The sequence below is a fragment of the Peromyscus maniculatus genome, chromosome 23 (genome assembly GCF_049852395.1).
Source record: "Peromyscus maniculatus bairdii isolate BWxNUB_F1_BW_parent chromosome 23, HU_Pman_BW_mat_3.1, whole genome shotgun sequence".
NCBI classification, from domain to species: domain Eukaryota; kingdom Metazoa; phylum Chordata; class Mammalia; order Rodentia; family Cricetidae; genus Peromyscus; species Peromyscus maniculatus.
In genome coordinates, this window is record NC_134874.1 from 55,989,152 (window position 1) to 56,004,835 (window position 15,684).

Below are 15,684 nucleotides of genomic sequence, written 5' to 3' on the forward strand. Positions count from 1 at the left end.
TGCAACCCTAGCAACCCTCGTGTGTGACCTTGCACTTTTTGGTGTTTATTTTATTTTTATATATTTTATTTATTTATAAAATGTTTACTTATAAAATGAAATTATATATAATATATGCATATACATACACACACACACACACACACACACACACACACACACACACACACACACACACATTCCTGCTTTGTACAGGAGTCTTGCGATGTAGTCCCGGCTGTTCTCGAACTCTCGATCCAGCTGCCAAGGCGACCCACGTGAGGCTCGGCAGCTCTTCAGTTTCTACCCTGAAACACTTGGCAGAACCTGCGCGGAGCTGCAAGGGTCACCCAACCTGCCCGGCTGTTGGGGGAGAGCCAGCCGGGCCTCCGGGGGCGGGCGCAAGAGAGTGACGCTGCAGTAGACCAATCCCTGCGGGGGCGCCGGCCGCGGGACCCAATCACAAGCGAGCTAGGGAAGGGTGACAGCTCGGGCCGAAGATCTCTATCTCCGGGCTCCCGTGATGATGCTCGACTGCCGAGTCACTACCAGGGCCCCAAGACCGAGACTGCGGCGGCGTGGGGAGCAGCCGGGACTGAGTCCGGGGCCACTAGAGACCGGGAGGTGCGCTGCGCTCATCTCTCTTTGCCTTCAAACAGGGCTCCAGTGTCGCGTTCCAAGGACGTCCCCCTGTTGCGTCCAGCTCCACCTCGCTGTCCCCAGCTGGGGAGCCGCGCTGGAAAGCCGGGGGCGCTGCGCCCCTCACGGGTAACTGAGAACCCAGTCCTGAAAACGGTCCTACCTGCGCCTAGCCAGGCAGGAAGACTGTAACCGCGGGGTGAGTTTAGAAAACGAAAACAGAAACTCCCCTTCCGATCGGGAGCTGCTTTCTGCAAGGCCCTTCACCCGCAGCCAAATAATAACAGTTGCGTAACCTTCGGGTTCCCGGGGAACTTCATTGTTTACCTCGTGGGAACCAGCCCGTGCTATTATTCGGCGCAGCGCTGTGAGCACTGAGTAAGCAGAGCCCGGGAGAACTTAGTCCTGAGAGAGCTCAGTCCGCTCCCTGGAGAGGTGCAGGGGGGACCCTCTCCCGGCAAGGGCACTCTCAGAAATCTGGAAGTCTCTCTTTGCTTACTCATGTTTATGACACATTGCTCCAACTTCCCCATCTTTGAGAGTTTAGCCTCTGGGATAAGGAATCAACTGATGAGTTCTCTCCCCGTCCCCCTCCCTCCCTCTAACAAACAGACTCCACCTGCCCACCTGAGCAATATGAAGATTTCATTCATCGAGCCCGCCATTCTCCTAAACGCGTTTGCTATGACCCTGACCATCCCGCTGACAGCGCAGTACGTGTACCGGAGGATATGGGAAGAAACCGGTAACTACACCTTTGCTTCCGGTAGCAATGTCTCTGAATGCGCGCAAAACAAAAGCGACCCGATCTTTGCATTCCGGGAGGTAAGGAATTAAAACCTCCCATCCGGTAGGCAACAGGGAATGGAAACCAGAGGCTCTCCAGGGTGTGACAATCCCCGCAACCTCCCCGCCCCCCCGCCCCCAAAGCAGCTCAAATCAAAGGCCTTCTCTCAGTTCCCATTTCAGTTAATGGTTCCTCCTGACACCTTTAATCCGCCTCTTTCGAAAATCCCTCCGAGTGTGGGACCAGCTCTTTTCTCCTTAGGAAATCTCACTACAACCTTCATCCACTCTTCGTTGGTCTCTTGAGAACAAAACAAAAGTCTGAAAAATTGGAGCAAGGCCTTTGTCACCCATGGGGGTGGAGCAGCATTTGTTGAGGTCAGGAGGTGGTGACATGAGATAAGTGTTGAGTCACGTGCCCACATCTGGACTGGGTTGTGCTTACTTTGGCTCCCAATCGCCTAAAAATGTTTAGCCCGACATGATGGGGCCTCCCTCAGTTCTGTGGGCGTCTGGCAGAGTTATGTCCACTCTGTTGGGGCCGGAGGCAGTCTGTCCAGAGTGCCGGAGGTGACATCAGACGCTTTCCTACAGTGCCACATTTACAAGCTCAGGTCTGCTCTCCTTGGGGATATTTTGTGGAAATAACAGAGTGGGCTGCTTTCACAGTCACAGAGGAGAGGAGGTTGAGGGCGCTGAGCTGCCTCCCCAATCTGAGGGTCTCTGTGCAGGCAAATGAATCTGAGGTGAGGACATGGCAGAGGGCCCCAAGGGAAAGCCTGAAGCCACCTCAGCTGCCCCAAGGTATCAGGTTAAAGCCGGACAGGACAAGGTCCAGTTGCTTGGCCAACCCTGTCCTTACTTCCTCATGCTGTGGGAGAATTTTCTTGGAACAGACATTTCCGACCGGCCATAGGGCCTGCACAGTCATAAAGAGAAGGGTAGGGGCCGCACCGAACGGTTTACTGCCCTCCACAGAGTGTCTGCTCAGGCCTGTAATCACAATAGTCACGAGGCTGGGGGAGGAGGGTTGTGAGTTCAAGGCCAGCCTCAGCCACCCAGTCTCAAGGTAGCAACAACAACGATACAGTGGAGGAAGGAAGGATAGATAGATGGATGGAAGAAACCAAGATCACGTGACTATGATGCTGTGGTGTCCAAGTTGGATTCCTCAGCTCTAAAAAGAAAAAAAAAAAAAGTGTTAACAATCCATCTCTCGGAGGAGTGAGAACGTCCCAGGGACTTGTCATTTCTCTGCTTGAGTCAGGGATTTCCTTCACGCCTCCCTAGGTGGCAGGAGCAAGTCCCTTGATGCAGTGGGAGGAGCCTGGGGGGAAAGTACAGTGCTGGCCCCTCCAGACCTGGTCACGGACCAGTCCCTACCCCCATCCCCCCCACACACACACAGCCTAGAGCAGTGTGGTCTCATTTCGATTTTAGCCAAACTTTCAATTTGATTGTTTTTCTTTTCTTTTCCTTTTCTGTTTTGTTTTCAATTGGACTGATATTCAAGAGACTGTCCTTATTCCAGGTCTTGTCCCCCAAAGTCAGTGCCCCGAGATTTTTGGTGCTTTCCTGATATGGAGGGAACTAGAGCCACCGTACCTAGCCTTGCCCTGCTGTGTACAGCTGGGACAGGACCGGACAAGAAGGGGCTGACAGCATCACTTTGGCCTAGATCACGTCCTTTTGGACGCTTTCCGGATGCTGCCCTTGTACGGCTTCAGAGAACACCCTCCTCCCTCTGAATCCGAGAGCCTTGTCTACTGCTCAGAGCTTCCATCTCCAGCAGCCAGCTCTGTTGTGTGAGCTTGGCCCCTCGATTTCCAAATGAGGGGGAGCTAGGGGTTTGTGTCCTGGGCACCCTACAAGTAAAGAGCCAGCCCTTGGAGAGGACTAGAAAAACAAAATTTCTTTCTTACCACCCGGCCCCCACTGTCCATTGACTGTCAAATAAGCTTGCGCATTATGACAGGGAGTCCTGTACTGCTCGGCCATATTTGTTTGTCCTTCTTGTCACAGTCTGTGTCTCTGTGGCTGTGATAAAACACTGACCAAAGCCAGGCGGTGGTGGTGCACATCTTTAATCCCAGCACTCGGGAGGCAGAGGCAGGTGGATCTCAATAAGTTTAAGGCCAGCCTGGTCTACAGAGCGAATTCCTGGACAGCCAGGGCTACACAGAGAGAAAGCCTGTCTGGAAGGAAAAAACAAACAAACAAACAAACAAACAAAAACAAAAAACACTGACCAAAAAGCAATTTGGAAAAGGAGAGGGTTTATCTGGCTTACAGGTTAGAGCCCATCATCTAGGGAAACCGAGGCAGAACCTGGAGGCAGGAACTGAAGAAGAGACCACGGAGGCACCCATAGCTTGCTCAACTGCCTTCCTTACGCAACCTAGACTGGCTGCCCAGGGATGGTACCTCCTACAGTCCTGGGCACAGGCCAATCTGATGGAGCTAGTTCCTCAGCTGAGGTTCCCTCCTCCAAGCTGACTCCAGTCTGTCAAGTGGACGGCTGAAGCAGACTCTGACACATCCTAGGAACAAACACACCCACGTGTGCCTGTGTGCAAGCGTGTAAGATACTGTTTTACATTTCAGGGTGTGGAGAGAAGAAATGTAACAAAACTTGGAACGGTGGCACATGCTCTGTAATTCTAGCATCCAGGGGGCAGAGGCAGGAGGATCATGAGTTCAAAGCCAACCTGGGAAACGTGGTGAGACATCCTGTCTCAATAATCCAAGGGCTGAGGCTGTAACTTAATGACAGATAGCTTACTCGGCATGCACACAGCCTTGGGTTCAATCTTTGTCACCCCAAAATAAGTCATAATAAGCCTTATTGTAGTGAACATCTGTAATCTCAGCACTTGGGAGAGAGAAGCAGAAGGGTTACAAGTTCAAGACCAACTCAGGATACGAAAGGATACCTTGTCTCAACATATTAAACATTAATTAAAGAATAAACTACACTCACCTATATTTGTTTATTTGAAAATATATACTTTAATGAAAGTCTTATTTTCCAACCCTTTTTATTAACATACACACACACACACACACACACACACACACACACACACACATCTTAGTTAGGGTTTCTATTGCTGTAAAGAGACACCATGACCGCAGCAACTCTTATAAAGAAAACATTTAATTGGGTGGCTTACAGTTCAGAGGTTCAGTCCATTATTGTCATGGAAGCATGCAGGCAGACACGGTGCTGGAGAAGGAGCTGAGAGTTCTACATCTGGATCCACAGGCAGCAGGAAGAGACAGTGAGCCCCTAGGCCTGGCTTGACCTTCTGAAACCTCAAAGCCCTCTCCCAGTGACACACTTTTCCAACAAGGGTGTATATTATTGAAGAATAACGCCACTTCCTATGAGTCTGTGGGGGCCATTTTCATTCAAACCACCATAATACACACACACACACACACACACACACACACACACACGTAATATTGCTGAGACTAGAGGGTAGCTGTAAGCTAGTGGCCAGCCTGGGCTACCTAGCGAGACTTTGTCTCAAAACAAAACTTTATTTTTATCTTAATCTACTTTTTCAAAGTTCCAAGTTCTCAGAGCCTTGTGACTAGAGGGGTCACTTCTGTACCTTGTCAATGGGGTTTATCTCCATGGGGACCTTATACGGTGGTGGGTGCTTTGGGCTAAGAAGTGAAGAAGTGTGTGTGTGGGCGGTTTTTAGCTGTGTTTGTTGACTGTTGAGGAAGAAGGAGTCTTCTAACCACTCACTACACCATTTTCTTGTCACGTGATCACCTCTCAAGAAGTAAATTGGTAACAGGAGTCTGTCCTGCAATTTTTAAAAAAGCTGTCTTTTTCAAGTGTATGAATGTTTTGCCTGCATGTATGTCTGTATAGCACATACGTGCAGTGCCCTCAGAGACTGGAAGAGAGCATCAGACTCCCTGAGACTGTGGTTACAGATGCTTGTGAGCCACTGTGTGGCTGCTGGGAGCTGAACCTGGGTCCTCTGAAAGAGCCGCCGGTGCTCTAACCACTGAGCCGTCCCTCCAACCCTGTAGCTTGTGTCTTATGTCCCTGTTATGACTTTGTTCCCTACCATAGACTGCAGAGGAGGATGTAGCTGTGAAAGACTGGGTGAGGAATAGCAGAAGCCAGCGGGAGACAGACTTGGGTGGACCAATAGAAAGCAGAAACCCCGCTGGGAAAACCTGTTTGAGAAGATGACTTTGTATTTATTTACTCAGGAAATACTTATGTGATGGCTACCGTAAGTGCACAAAGATGTGCGCATAAACAGGCAGGACTGAGCACTGAACAAGGAAGGCCCCGGGGCTGGTGCCGGGCAGCTCGTATGTCTTTCCAATGTCACCCTCCCCACAGCCTGCAAAGTAAGCCTTCCTTCCCTCCCATCAGAAGGATCAGCATCAGACACAGGAATTTGATAATATTGTCTATGGCCAGCAAGTGGCAGGGCCCTTATCTTCTTCAGCCACGCGTTTGTTCGGTACCCACCAAGAGCCTGCCTGTGCCCAGTACTGTCCTCAGAGATAGTCACACCGAGGGTGACAAGACGGAGCTCTTGCTCCCTCGGGGTTAGGTTGTATTGGGGCAGAAAAGCTTTTTCTTTTTTTGTTTTTTTTTTGAGACAAGGTCTCTCTGTGTATCCCTGGCTATCCTAGAATTTGCTCTGTAGACCAGGCTGGCCTCGCACACAGAGATCCACCTGCCTCTGCCTCCCAAGTGTTGGTGTTAAAGGCATGAGCTGCCACCTCCCAGCTACATTTTTTTTATGGCTCATCAATTATTGGACTGCTTTCTGACAACATGGGTCGTTTGCTCTTAACACATGACATGTCCCGTTGTAAAAACTGTGCATGAATTGGACAATAGTGAGACATGGCAAACACAGTATGTCTTTAAAAGAATTTTTAAATTACTTTTTATGTGTGTGGGTGCTTTGCCTGCATGTATGTATGTGCGCCATGTGCATGCCTGGTGCCTGTGGAGGCCAGAAGAGGGCATTGGATCCCCTAGAACTGGAGTTACAGACGGTTGTGAGTCACCACGTGGGTGATGGGACCAAACCCGGGCACTCTGCAAGAGCAGCCAGTGCTCTTAGCCACTGAGCCACATCTCCAGCCCCCCCAGGTATCTTTAAATAGCCCCGAGTTCTTCCCATCAAATGGTTGCCGTAAGGACTGTCACAGCTCCCTGTCACACGTGTGCACCCTTGTCCACCATCACTACACGCTCAGTCCACAGACGGCGACTGTCTGGAGCAAATGCAGGACTCTTCCGCTGGATCTGTCTTACTGCTTCTTTAGTCAATGAAGGAATCTATTCCCACTAGTCTGTCTGTGGACACAAATATTAAAAGGGAGCTGGGCTCTGCCTTTTTAGAGTCTACCAAGCAAATGTATGTGAACTGTCTGCTCCCCCCTGTAGCCTAGGCAGGAAGACCCGTCACAGCAAGGGTCATCACCCAGGCTGTTGAACTGGAATCGGTGCAGATAGTTCTCGGGGTAGGGGAGGAAAATACCATTTTATTGCTAGCACCAGAGTCTGTGACCTGCACATGTCCTTTGTATAAACAGACACACCAATGCATGCCTTTTTTTCTTCTTATAGCTTTGAGTCTCTACCATGTGTGGTGTGTAGATATCATGACTAAGTCTGGGTACGTAACCTTCTGACATATGCTATATGAATGGCGTGAAAGCTTAATTGGTCCCCCCACATACTGGAGGCCACCCATTCACCACCAGCGGCAATATCAAGGAATTACACACTACAACCTTTTTTATGGTCATCGTATCTGTAAACACTTTGTCTTTGTCCTTGCAGGAAGTTCAGAAAAAGGTATCTCTCTTCAGCCTGCAGGTGGATATGAGTGGGTTGATTCCTGGTCTGGTGTCTACCTTCATACTTTTGTCCGGCAGCGACAACCATGGACGGAAACTCCCCATGGTTCTGTCCTCTCTCGGCTCTCTGGGAACCAACATTTGGCTGTGTGTGCTGTCTTACTTCAGGCTGCCACTCCAACTTCTGATTGCATCCACCTTCGTTGGTGCCCTCTTGGGGAATTACACCACGTTTTGGGGCGCTTGCTTTGCCTACATCGTGGACCAGTGTAAAGAATACAAGCAGAAAATCATTCGAATAGCCATCCTGGATTTTATGCTTGGAGTCGTTACTGGGCTAACGGGTCTGTCATCTGGCTATTTTATCCAAGAACTGGGCTTTGTGTGGTCCTATTTCATCATTGCCGTGGTTCTTATGGTCAACCTGGCCTACATCGCATTCTTCCTCAGGGACCCCATAAGGGAGTCTTCGTCTCAGATTGTCACTATGTCCTGTGGGGAAAACCTCAAGGATCTATTTTACCGGACTTACATGCTCTTTAAAAATGGCTCCAGTAAGCGACGATCTTTGCTCTGTCTGCTGATCTTTACCCTGGTCATTTACTTCTTTGTGATAATTGGCATTTCCCCAATTTTCACACTTTATGAGCTGGGCTCTCCGCTCTGCTGGGATGAGGTTTATATAGGCTACGGTGCAGCTTTGGGCAGTCTCTCCTTTTTGAGCAGTTTCCTCGGCATATGGCTTTTTTCCTACTGCTTGAAGGACCTTTACATCACCTTTATTGGCATCCTGACCACCATGATGGGAATGGTCCTCGCTGCTTTCACCAAGACCACTCTCATGATGTTTTTAGGTGAGTTTACAAATATGTTCGATTTTGTATGGAGTGGGAGGAGGGCATTACACTTAATAGAAAGCTCTCTATGAACCCATTCTATTTCAATTTAAAGCAAACAGCCAGCTTGCCAGAAGTCAGTAATTAAAATGCCAGGTGGAATCATCACGATTTTCCAGATTTGCATATTTGCCAAAAATATGTTGAGGGGCATTCTTGGTGTGACTCAGTTCTTGAGTGTAGCTTTTACTGAAATGAGTGTTCCTTAGAAGGCTGTGTTGGAACAGGAGACGAAACTGTAATGTGGATTTTTGGTCCAAATCAGCTGTTTCTAACCATGGAGGTGTCAAGCCGTCGCCACTGGCTGGAGACACAGTTTGAAGAATCAGAATTAGGCTCGATTTCCACCTCTCCCGCTGGGTGACATTGGCGAGTTCATTCCTCTGAATCCTTTATTTTCTCCTTGTGGGACACACACTGGAAAGCTTCACTCAGGTTTTATAACAAGTCTTGGAGAACTAGGAAGCACCTGGCACAGTGCCTTTTAGACAGTAGGAGCCACATCCCTATTTCACGAGACCACATTAAGTCAACATATGCAAATACTCTGGAAACTATAAATACACTCTTTGCAAAAGCAAATGCCATTATTTTATAGTATGACTAAAAATGATTCTATTAAGAAGCATGACTTAAATCTGATGATGGTGGTGCGCGCCTTTAATCCCAGCATTTGGGAGGCAGAGGCAAAGGAATCTCTGTGAGTTTGAGGCCAGCTTGGTTTACAAAGGGAGTTCCAGGACAGCCAGGGCTACATAGTGATAGTGAGAACCTGTTTCATATAATATGCATTCAATATGCATTTATCATATGTATATATCATGATACATATCACATATATATCATAATTTAAGAACAAAAGCAATTGTGTTCATGAAGTTTCCAGTCAAAAAATGAACCAACAAGACGATAAAGAGCCAGTTTACCGATAAAGGAATCCTTACAGTAGGGAATAAGAGCCCCAAGAATGTAAAGGCCAAAGAACAAAAATTGTATAAACGGAGTTGGAGAGATGGCTCAGTGGTTAAGAGTAGATACTGCCCTTACAGAGGAGCAGAGTTCAGTTCCCTGGCTCACCACCATCTTAACTCCAGGTTCAAGGGATCTAGCGCCCTCTTTTGGTCCCCATGGGCATACACATATACATGGGACACACACATACATGCACACACACAACTAACAAAAATGAAAATAATAAATATTTCTTAAACAGGTAAAAGGTAATTAGAAGTCAAAACTTGATAAATAAATTTTTACATCCTTAGGAAAATAGGCAAATGGGTCTCATCTAGACCAAAACATCCATGAACAATATTTGTAGGACTCAAACCAGAATGCTAGAATAAAGCAAGCTCCAAATGGCCAGTCAGTAGTCTGTTCATTTACTAGGCAAAACTACGGGTAGCTGGATCTTCAGCTAGTGAGTCAGGCTGCTCATAGGAAAGGGTGTTTAGATGAGAGAGCATCCTGACTTGCCCTGATTTGACTACTTATCGGGTCTCCTGTTCATCTCACAGTCAGGATCCCATTCTTCTTCACCTTCATGCCGCTCTCCGTCCTGAGGTCCATGCTGTCAAAGGTGGTCCACTCGACTGAACAAGGTGAGTTGACTCTACAGACTATGACAGATGTTCCGACTTCAGTCTGTGCAATCGATGCTGGCAGCTTCTGAGCCGCCTACAGCCCCCTTTCTGCCTGGGTCTCCTTTTGAAGGAAGTGCTAAGCTTTGGTAGGAAAGCTTTACATTCAGGCAGAGGGGACTCTGCTTAGGGGCCCTGATTTAGAGGGCGTCTCTGGCCTTGTCTCGGCCAGAAGAAGAAAGGAGACCTCAGAGTCAAGGGCTCTCTCCACTGCGAACCTATAGCATTCCCATCCCTGCATTCTGGCCAGCCGGGCCACTCTGGTTCATGTCTACCGAGTGCTTGGATGATCCTCTTCTGTGGACCATGCCCAGACCCCATGTGCCCCCTTTCCACCAAAGAGGGGTCCAATGGGTGACTTCATAGGCAGGTCTGTTCTGAGCTGGGAGTTGGACAGCACCCAGGTGTGTATGCCCAGGAGCGAATGATCCCTGCTGAGGCAGATGGCAAGGGGAAGTCAAAGGGCGTGGGTCGCAGGCTGGGGACAACCCTCTCACCGTTGTCCAGTTTCTGGATGGAACTCTTAAAAAGCCTGGGAATTTTGTGCTTCCATCTGGCCTTCCTCAGTAGAGAGACACATCACACTAATCCCTAGCCGTTTGTTAGCTGCATTCACAACATCTAAATGTAGCTGTCCCTTTATGTCTGACGGGGAAGGTTCCAGAGCCCCTCACAGACACCAACATTCTGAACAAGTTACAGTGGCGTATGTGTGAAATTTTCAGTCAAACTCATCATTTTGCACACTAAACCAAAAAAATGCATGAAAATCACTAAAACAGGTTTAAACTGGATAGTATTTGCATATCATTTACACATAACCCTTAAACTTTAACCTCTCTAGATGACCCCTAATACCTAAGATGAGATAGATTTTGTAAATAGTCATTTTTTTTGTGTTGTTTAGGAAAAAAAAGTCTGTGCATGTTTGGCGCCTAACTGTAGGTTTGGCGGGTGGTCGGCGGAACCTTCAGATGGGAAGCCGGCAGACACAGAGGCCGTTCGTGCTTAGAAGGGGATAGAGTGACGTTCAGTTACACTCTAGCACTGGGTCCCAGAAAGGCTTTCTTCTGGACCTGAATCTGGGGCCAGGCTGGAAACACAGAGCCAAGGGAATTCCATGGAAGGTAATGCAGAGGAACGGGCAGTGTGGAGGCAGCCAGAGAGGTGGCCCAGACAGGCAGAAAAGATACATCATAACCTAGCTCTGTTCTGTTCCTTTGACCAAGTGCTCAGCAAAGTGGCCAGCAAGGAAGCCCCCAAATACAGATGGGAGCAGGGGAGACAAGCGCTCCGGAGGTGCAGGCAAAGAATCGCCACAGGGAGTAGATAAGAACAGCCGCAACTAGATACCGGCACATGGTGCTGGCCTCCCTCAGTAGCCCGCAGATGTCACCAGACTCCAGCACTTTCCTGTCTCGTAGTTTAGCCTTGTGCAGATGTCCTTACATGAGTATTTATGAATCGCTTCTAACAGTGCACTTGCATTTGTGTGAGTTTGGTCAATGCTGAGGAAAACTGCACACTTCAGTCTTAAACTCTTATTATTGGCTCTTGGCCACTCGTCAATGGAAGCTGTGTCCTCTGCGAGCCGTTCATAAACTGTGTCCTAAGGGCTATCTGGAGAGCACTTCGGAATAGAAGGCTCTGAAAGGGTGCCGTGGAGAAACAGACCTTCACCCTCGGCTTCAGTGTTTCTTTGATGGGATACCAACAGAACAGCAACAAAAGAAAAATGATGTGGATAGGGGCGGGGAGATGGCTCCGTGCTTGGGAGTGCTGGCTGCTCTTTCATTGGACCTGAGTTCTGTGCTTGTCCTCCACATCGTCACTCACCACCATCTGTACCTCCAGTGCCAGGGATTCTATACCTTCTTCTGGCTTCCATGAGCACCAGGCATGCCCATGGTGCACACACATAACCTGCAGGCCAATGCTCATACACATAACATAAATCTGAAAATAAGAGTTATCCTGTTCCTACCTCTGAACTCAGAGGTACTTTAGATAGTGGCCACATTTTCATACCTCTGTATATTCTCATCCTTTATTTTTTCTAAATACTTACTTTATGAGAATATGAAGCACTTTAGAGTAATCACGGGAGAAGGGACACCCCACGGAGCCACCAGGCGCCACTTACTCTCTGCTAGCTCCACTCTGACAGTTCAGAGGCTGGGGCATAGCTCAGTGGGAGAGCACACGCTTGAATAACTAGAAGGGAGAGAAAATGGCATTTTGGTAATGTTTCTGAAAAGGCCCGTGTTTTTAACAATCTCGTGTCCTGGACTAGCTGTCTTGCTTTGGCATGGCTCACAAACTCATGCCGAGTATAAATAGGGACACGATCAATCAGGCTGGAGATTTGAGTTGTTTGATTTTCTTTTTTCTTTTCTTTTCTTTTCTTTTTTTTTTTTTTGAGTCTAGAAAGTACACTCATTCAGGTGCATTTAATCCAGTTTATCTCTATATCTACTTAACATGTTGGATTGCCCAGGGAAGTCAAGCAACAAGCTAACGCTATTCCACAACAGCATATTGTGTGAGGCAGATGGCACCCGGCCTGACCTATTTATCTTAGAGAACGGATGGGTCCCCTATCCACCAGAACCAGCAATGTACAGTCTGTGTGCCGTAGTACTATTGTTGGGCATAGCAAGGAACACATAAAATATTGTAACTAAGCAAGTCGGAAAGCCAGTTAAACTGACCCCCTGCATCACCGTAAATCACGAAGGCAGTACACGCTGCTGGGTGATGGATGGGTATCGAGTCATGAGTTAAACCTTCACTCATTCATTTGACATGCTTGTTAAGTAGCTGCCACGCACCAGGACAACTGGGCCCTGAGGACATCAGAGCAAGCAGAACAGCTGTGTGCATGGAGCTGACAGAGCTGTGGCTCGGTCGGAAGGAGACACATAAATGTCCCCACAGAATTTCCTGTCCGTAGCTAGATTCCGGTCTAATGGGACGGCTGGAATTGAGGCCGTGGGAGGAGACACTGCAGTCTCCAAATGAGTCAGCTGGTGGTACCTGCATCAGCTTTCCGCTGTAGACATCGGAGCTACCTGCATCAGCTTTCCGCTGTAGACATCGGAGCTTAGCTATTTGGGGTCTCCACCATCTCTCCCTTCAAGTCCACAGGGAGCACCTCGCCTCAGATTCTTTCTTCATCTGCAAAATGGGTTGGTTACTTCTCAGGGTTTTGTTGTTGCTGGAGACAGGCTCTCAAGCTAAGAATGACCTTGAAATTCTGACTCGCCTGCCTTTGCCTCCGGAGTGTTGGGATTACAAGTGTGTGCCACCACACCTGTTTTGTGCTGTGCTGGGGGGATTGAACCCCGGGTTTCTCTGTGTGTAACCCTGGCTGTCATGGAACTCACTCTGTAGACCAGGCTGGCCTCGAACTCACAGAGCTCTGCCTGCCGCTGCCTCCAGAGTGCTGGGATTACAGGCGTGCGCCACCACCAACCAGCTCCAGGACCGTTTTCAAGGTTGTTTTGTAATTCCTCTTGTTGTTTTGTAATTCCGCCTTTTTCCTTTGCTTCCCCCCTCCACACCCCAGGTGCGTTGTTCGCTTGCATAGCTTTCCTAGAAACACTGAGTGGAGTCGCTGCGACCTCGGCTTACAATGGCATTTATTCAGCCACTGTCGCTTGGTACCCTGGCTTTATTTTTCTGCTGTCTGCCGGCCTCCTCATCCTCCCAGTCATCAGTCTATGGTAGGTATCTCATCGTTTTACCAAAGGGCATATGGGTTAAATGAATCTTCTAACTCTGTGTGCAAAACGACACAGATTCTTGACATTTGCCTGGGAGGATGCTTTGCTAGAGAATTATTGGTCATGAATACACCTGTCAGTTTGAGACCTTAGAATGAGAGTGTCATTGGCCATCGAGAACTAACGGGGAATGGCCTTAAGTCACAGGTGTATGGAAGGCATTTAATGGGGACTCTTAAGAATAGTATCTTGGGGGTGTAGGAGAGAGAAAAACTCGTTTATTTGATTAATTTTAGAACAGTATACATAATGAGTCGGTGAAGTTCAAAATGCCAGGATATGCCTGTTACATAGAGCTTGCATAGTTTATTAAAAGCCAGGTATGGCTGGAAAGGACAGAAGCTTGGTGACTTACGGATCTCTTAGCCCCTTCCCAATGCTTGTTTGCTTTTGCAGGGCTGTCAAGTGCGTTGGCTGGGAAGAGGGGAGCTACACAATGTTCGTCCCGGAGGAGCCGCTGGAGCACACGTCAGACTGACGACAGTCGGCAGGAATGCACAGGTCATACCCAGGACGCCAGGACACACAGCCCACAACTAGTATTTCATTCGCAATCTGGGTCAAAAGGTCCTTTTTCCTAAACAGAGCGAGCTGTGAGGCAGCGTCTGGGTCTGCTGTCTCTGGGTCTGCCTATCACCCCGTGTTCTTCAGTAGAGCAAAGACCAGCCCTGGCGCCTCCTCACCTCTGCTGGGACCAGAGAAAGTGGAGCGCAGAGGAGGCCTCAGGAAACTGCAATAAGACTTGAAGCAATAATCTAACTGACATGCTCCAGCCTCTCAGGTGGAAACCAAGGAGTCCATCTGCACAGTGGGCTTCTGACTGCTCAGGGATTTTGAAGACATAACGAAGAACTTTGATGCTGAATAATCACTGACAGGAAAATAATGTTCCAGGCATTAATAATTCTTCCTATACTTGACTGATGCTGGAAGATCCTATCAAGGCTCTACTGATGGATGCAAAAATCCTTGAAGAAAAGCACTTTTTAAAATATGTATTTTTCACTTTTCCTAACATTTTAATTCAGTGACAAGCTTGGTTTTTATATGTAATGGGGGAGTGAGTACAAATTCATATTATAAAGAAAACGATCTTAAATTTTAAAACTGAGCAGGCAGCTCACTGTGTATAAAGTCAGTCATACCTTGCAGCCTGCTCTCACTCCCTGGCTGGGTAGAAGGCTGTCATGGCCCACAAACCCTGGCTGGCTTTCCACCCTCTGATTGTTCTTACCTTCCTCTAGCTCAGGCTCCACACTGTGCCGAGAAGGATGCTTCTAAAACACAGATCTTTTCTTTTCCAGCTAGAATCCTTCAGCAACTGTTGCTCATAGGAAAATAATTAGGCAAGCATGTGACCACAGCCTGATCCTGCCCCATCCAGTGTCACACCACATTACACCTATGCTTATTTCCACCCTCGACCCCCAAACACCGTGTCTCCTTTTTACACACTGTTCATCTGTCCTTCCTCTCCCATTTCATTAAAACTGCCATATGTCAGCCAAAACACTGCTTTCCCAGTGCAGCCAGGGTTCTTGACATTTATTACCCATCCCTCAATCTCTTCAGGGCTTCCCTTTGTATGAACAAGAACTCTATCTAGGGGCTGGAGAGATGGCTCAGTGGTTAAGAGCTCTGCCTGCTCTTCTAGAGGTCCTGAGTTCAATTCCCAGCAACCACATGGTGGCTCACAACCATCTCTAGTGGGATCTGATGCCCCCTTCTGGCATAAAGTTGTACATGCAGATAAAACACTCATACATAAATAAATAATAAAATTTTTTAAAAAAGGAATTCCATCTAGCATTTTCCACTGACGTTTTTTAAACATTTATTTTTATGTGTATGAATGTTTGCACAGTATGTCTCTGCACCACGTGCATGCAGTGCCTAGAGTCCAGAAGTTGTGTCTCCTGGAACTGGAGTTACAGATGCTTGTGAGCCTTCATGTGGGTGCTAGGACTGAACCCAGGTCCTCTGCAAAAGCAGCCAGTGCTCTTAACCACTGCGCCATCTCTCCAGCCCGAGATTATATTTGCTCCCCCGACAGGTCTTCTTGAGGACAGGAGCAGCCTTTGCTCATTGCATGCTCAATGTTGC

The 15,684-nt window shown here is 48.1% G+C and overlaps 1 protein-coding gene across 5 annotated transcripts; it reads left to right on the forward strand.

Moving 5' to 3' along the window:
• The first annotated feature begins 434 nt into the window (after positions 1-434).
• Slc46a3 (solute carrier family 46 member 3) lies at positions 435-14,688 on the forward strand. Of its 5 annotated transcripts, none has more exons than XM_006979622.4 (6): positions 435-603; positions 1,231-1,443; positions 7,244-8,114; positions 9,674-9,757; positions 13,365-13,521; positions 13,978-14,688. In XM_006979622.4, the coding sequence occupies exons 2-6, from the start codon at positions 1,255-1,257 to the stop codon at positions 14,057-14,059; spliced, it is 1,383 nt and encodes a 460-aa protein (XP_006979684.1). In that variant the 5' UTR covers positions 435-603; positions 1,231-1,254; the 3' UTR covers positions 14,060-14,688. The 5 variants fall into 5 exon arrangements, with proteins under 5 accessions (XP_006979684.1, XP_015853756.1, XP_042123786.1 ...); XM_015998270.3 differs by having other exon boundaries at positions 438-817; XM_042267852.2 differs by having other exon boundaries at positions 471-747.
• Positions 14,689-15,684: the final 996 nt, after the last annotated feature.

What these genes read in the sequence shown, in the direction of transcription:
- Slc46a3 (XM_006979622.4), top strand. Translation starts at nt 1,255, where the DNA reads ATGAAGATTTCATTCATCGAGCCCGCCATTCTCCTAAACGCGTTTGCT. An exon ending in CGATCTTTGCATTCCGGGAG is followed by an intron (nt 1,444 to 7,243) that starts GTAAGGAATTAA and finishes TTGTCCTTGCAG; the next exon opens with GAAGTTCAGAAAAAGGTATC. An exon ending in CTCCCAGTCATCAGTCTATG is followed by an intron (nt 13,522 to 13,977) that starts GTAGGTATCTCA and finishes TTGCTTTTGCAG; the next exon opens with GGCTGTCAAGTGCGTTGGCT.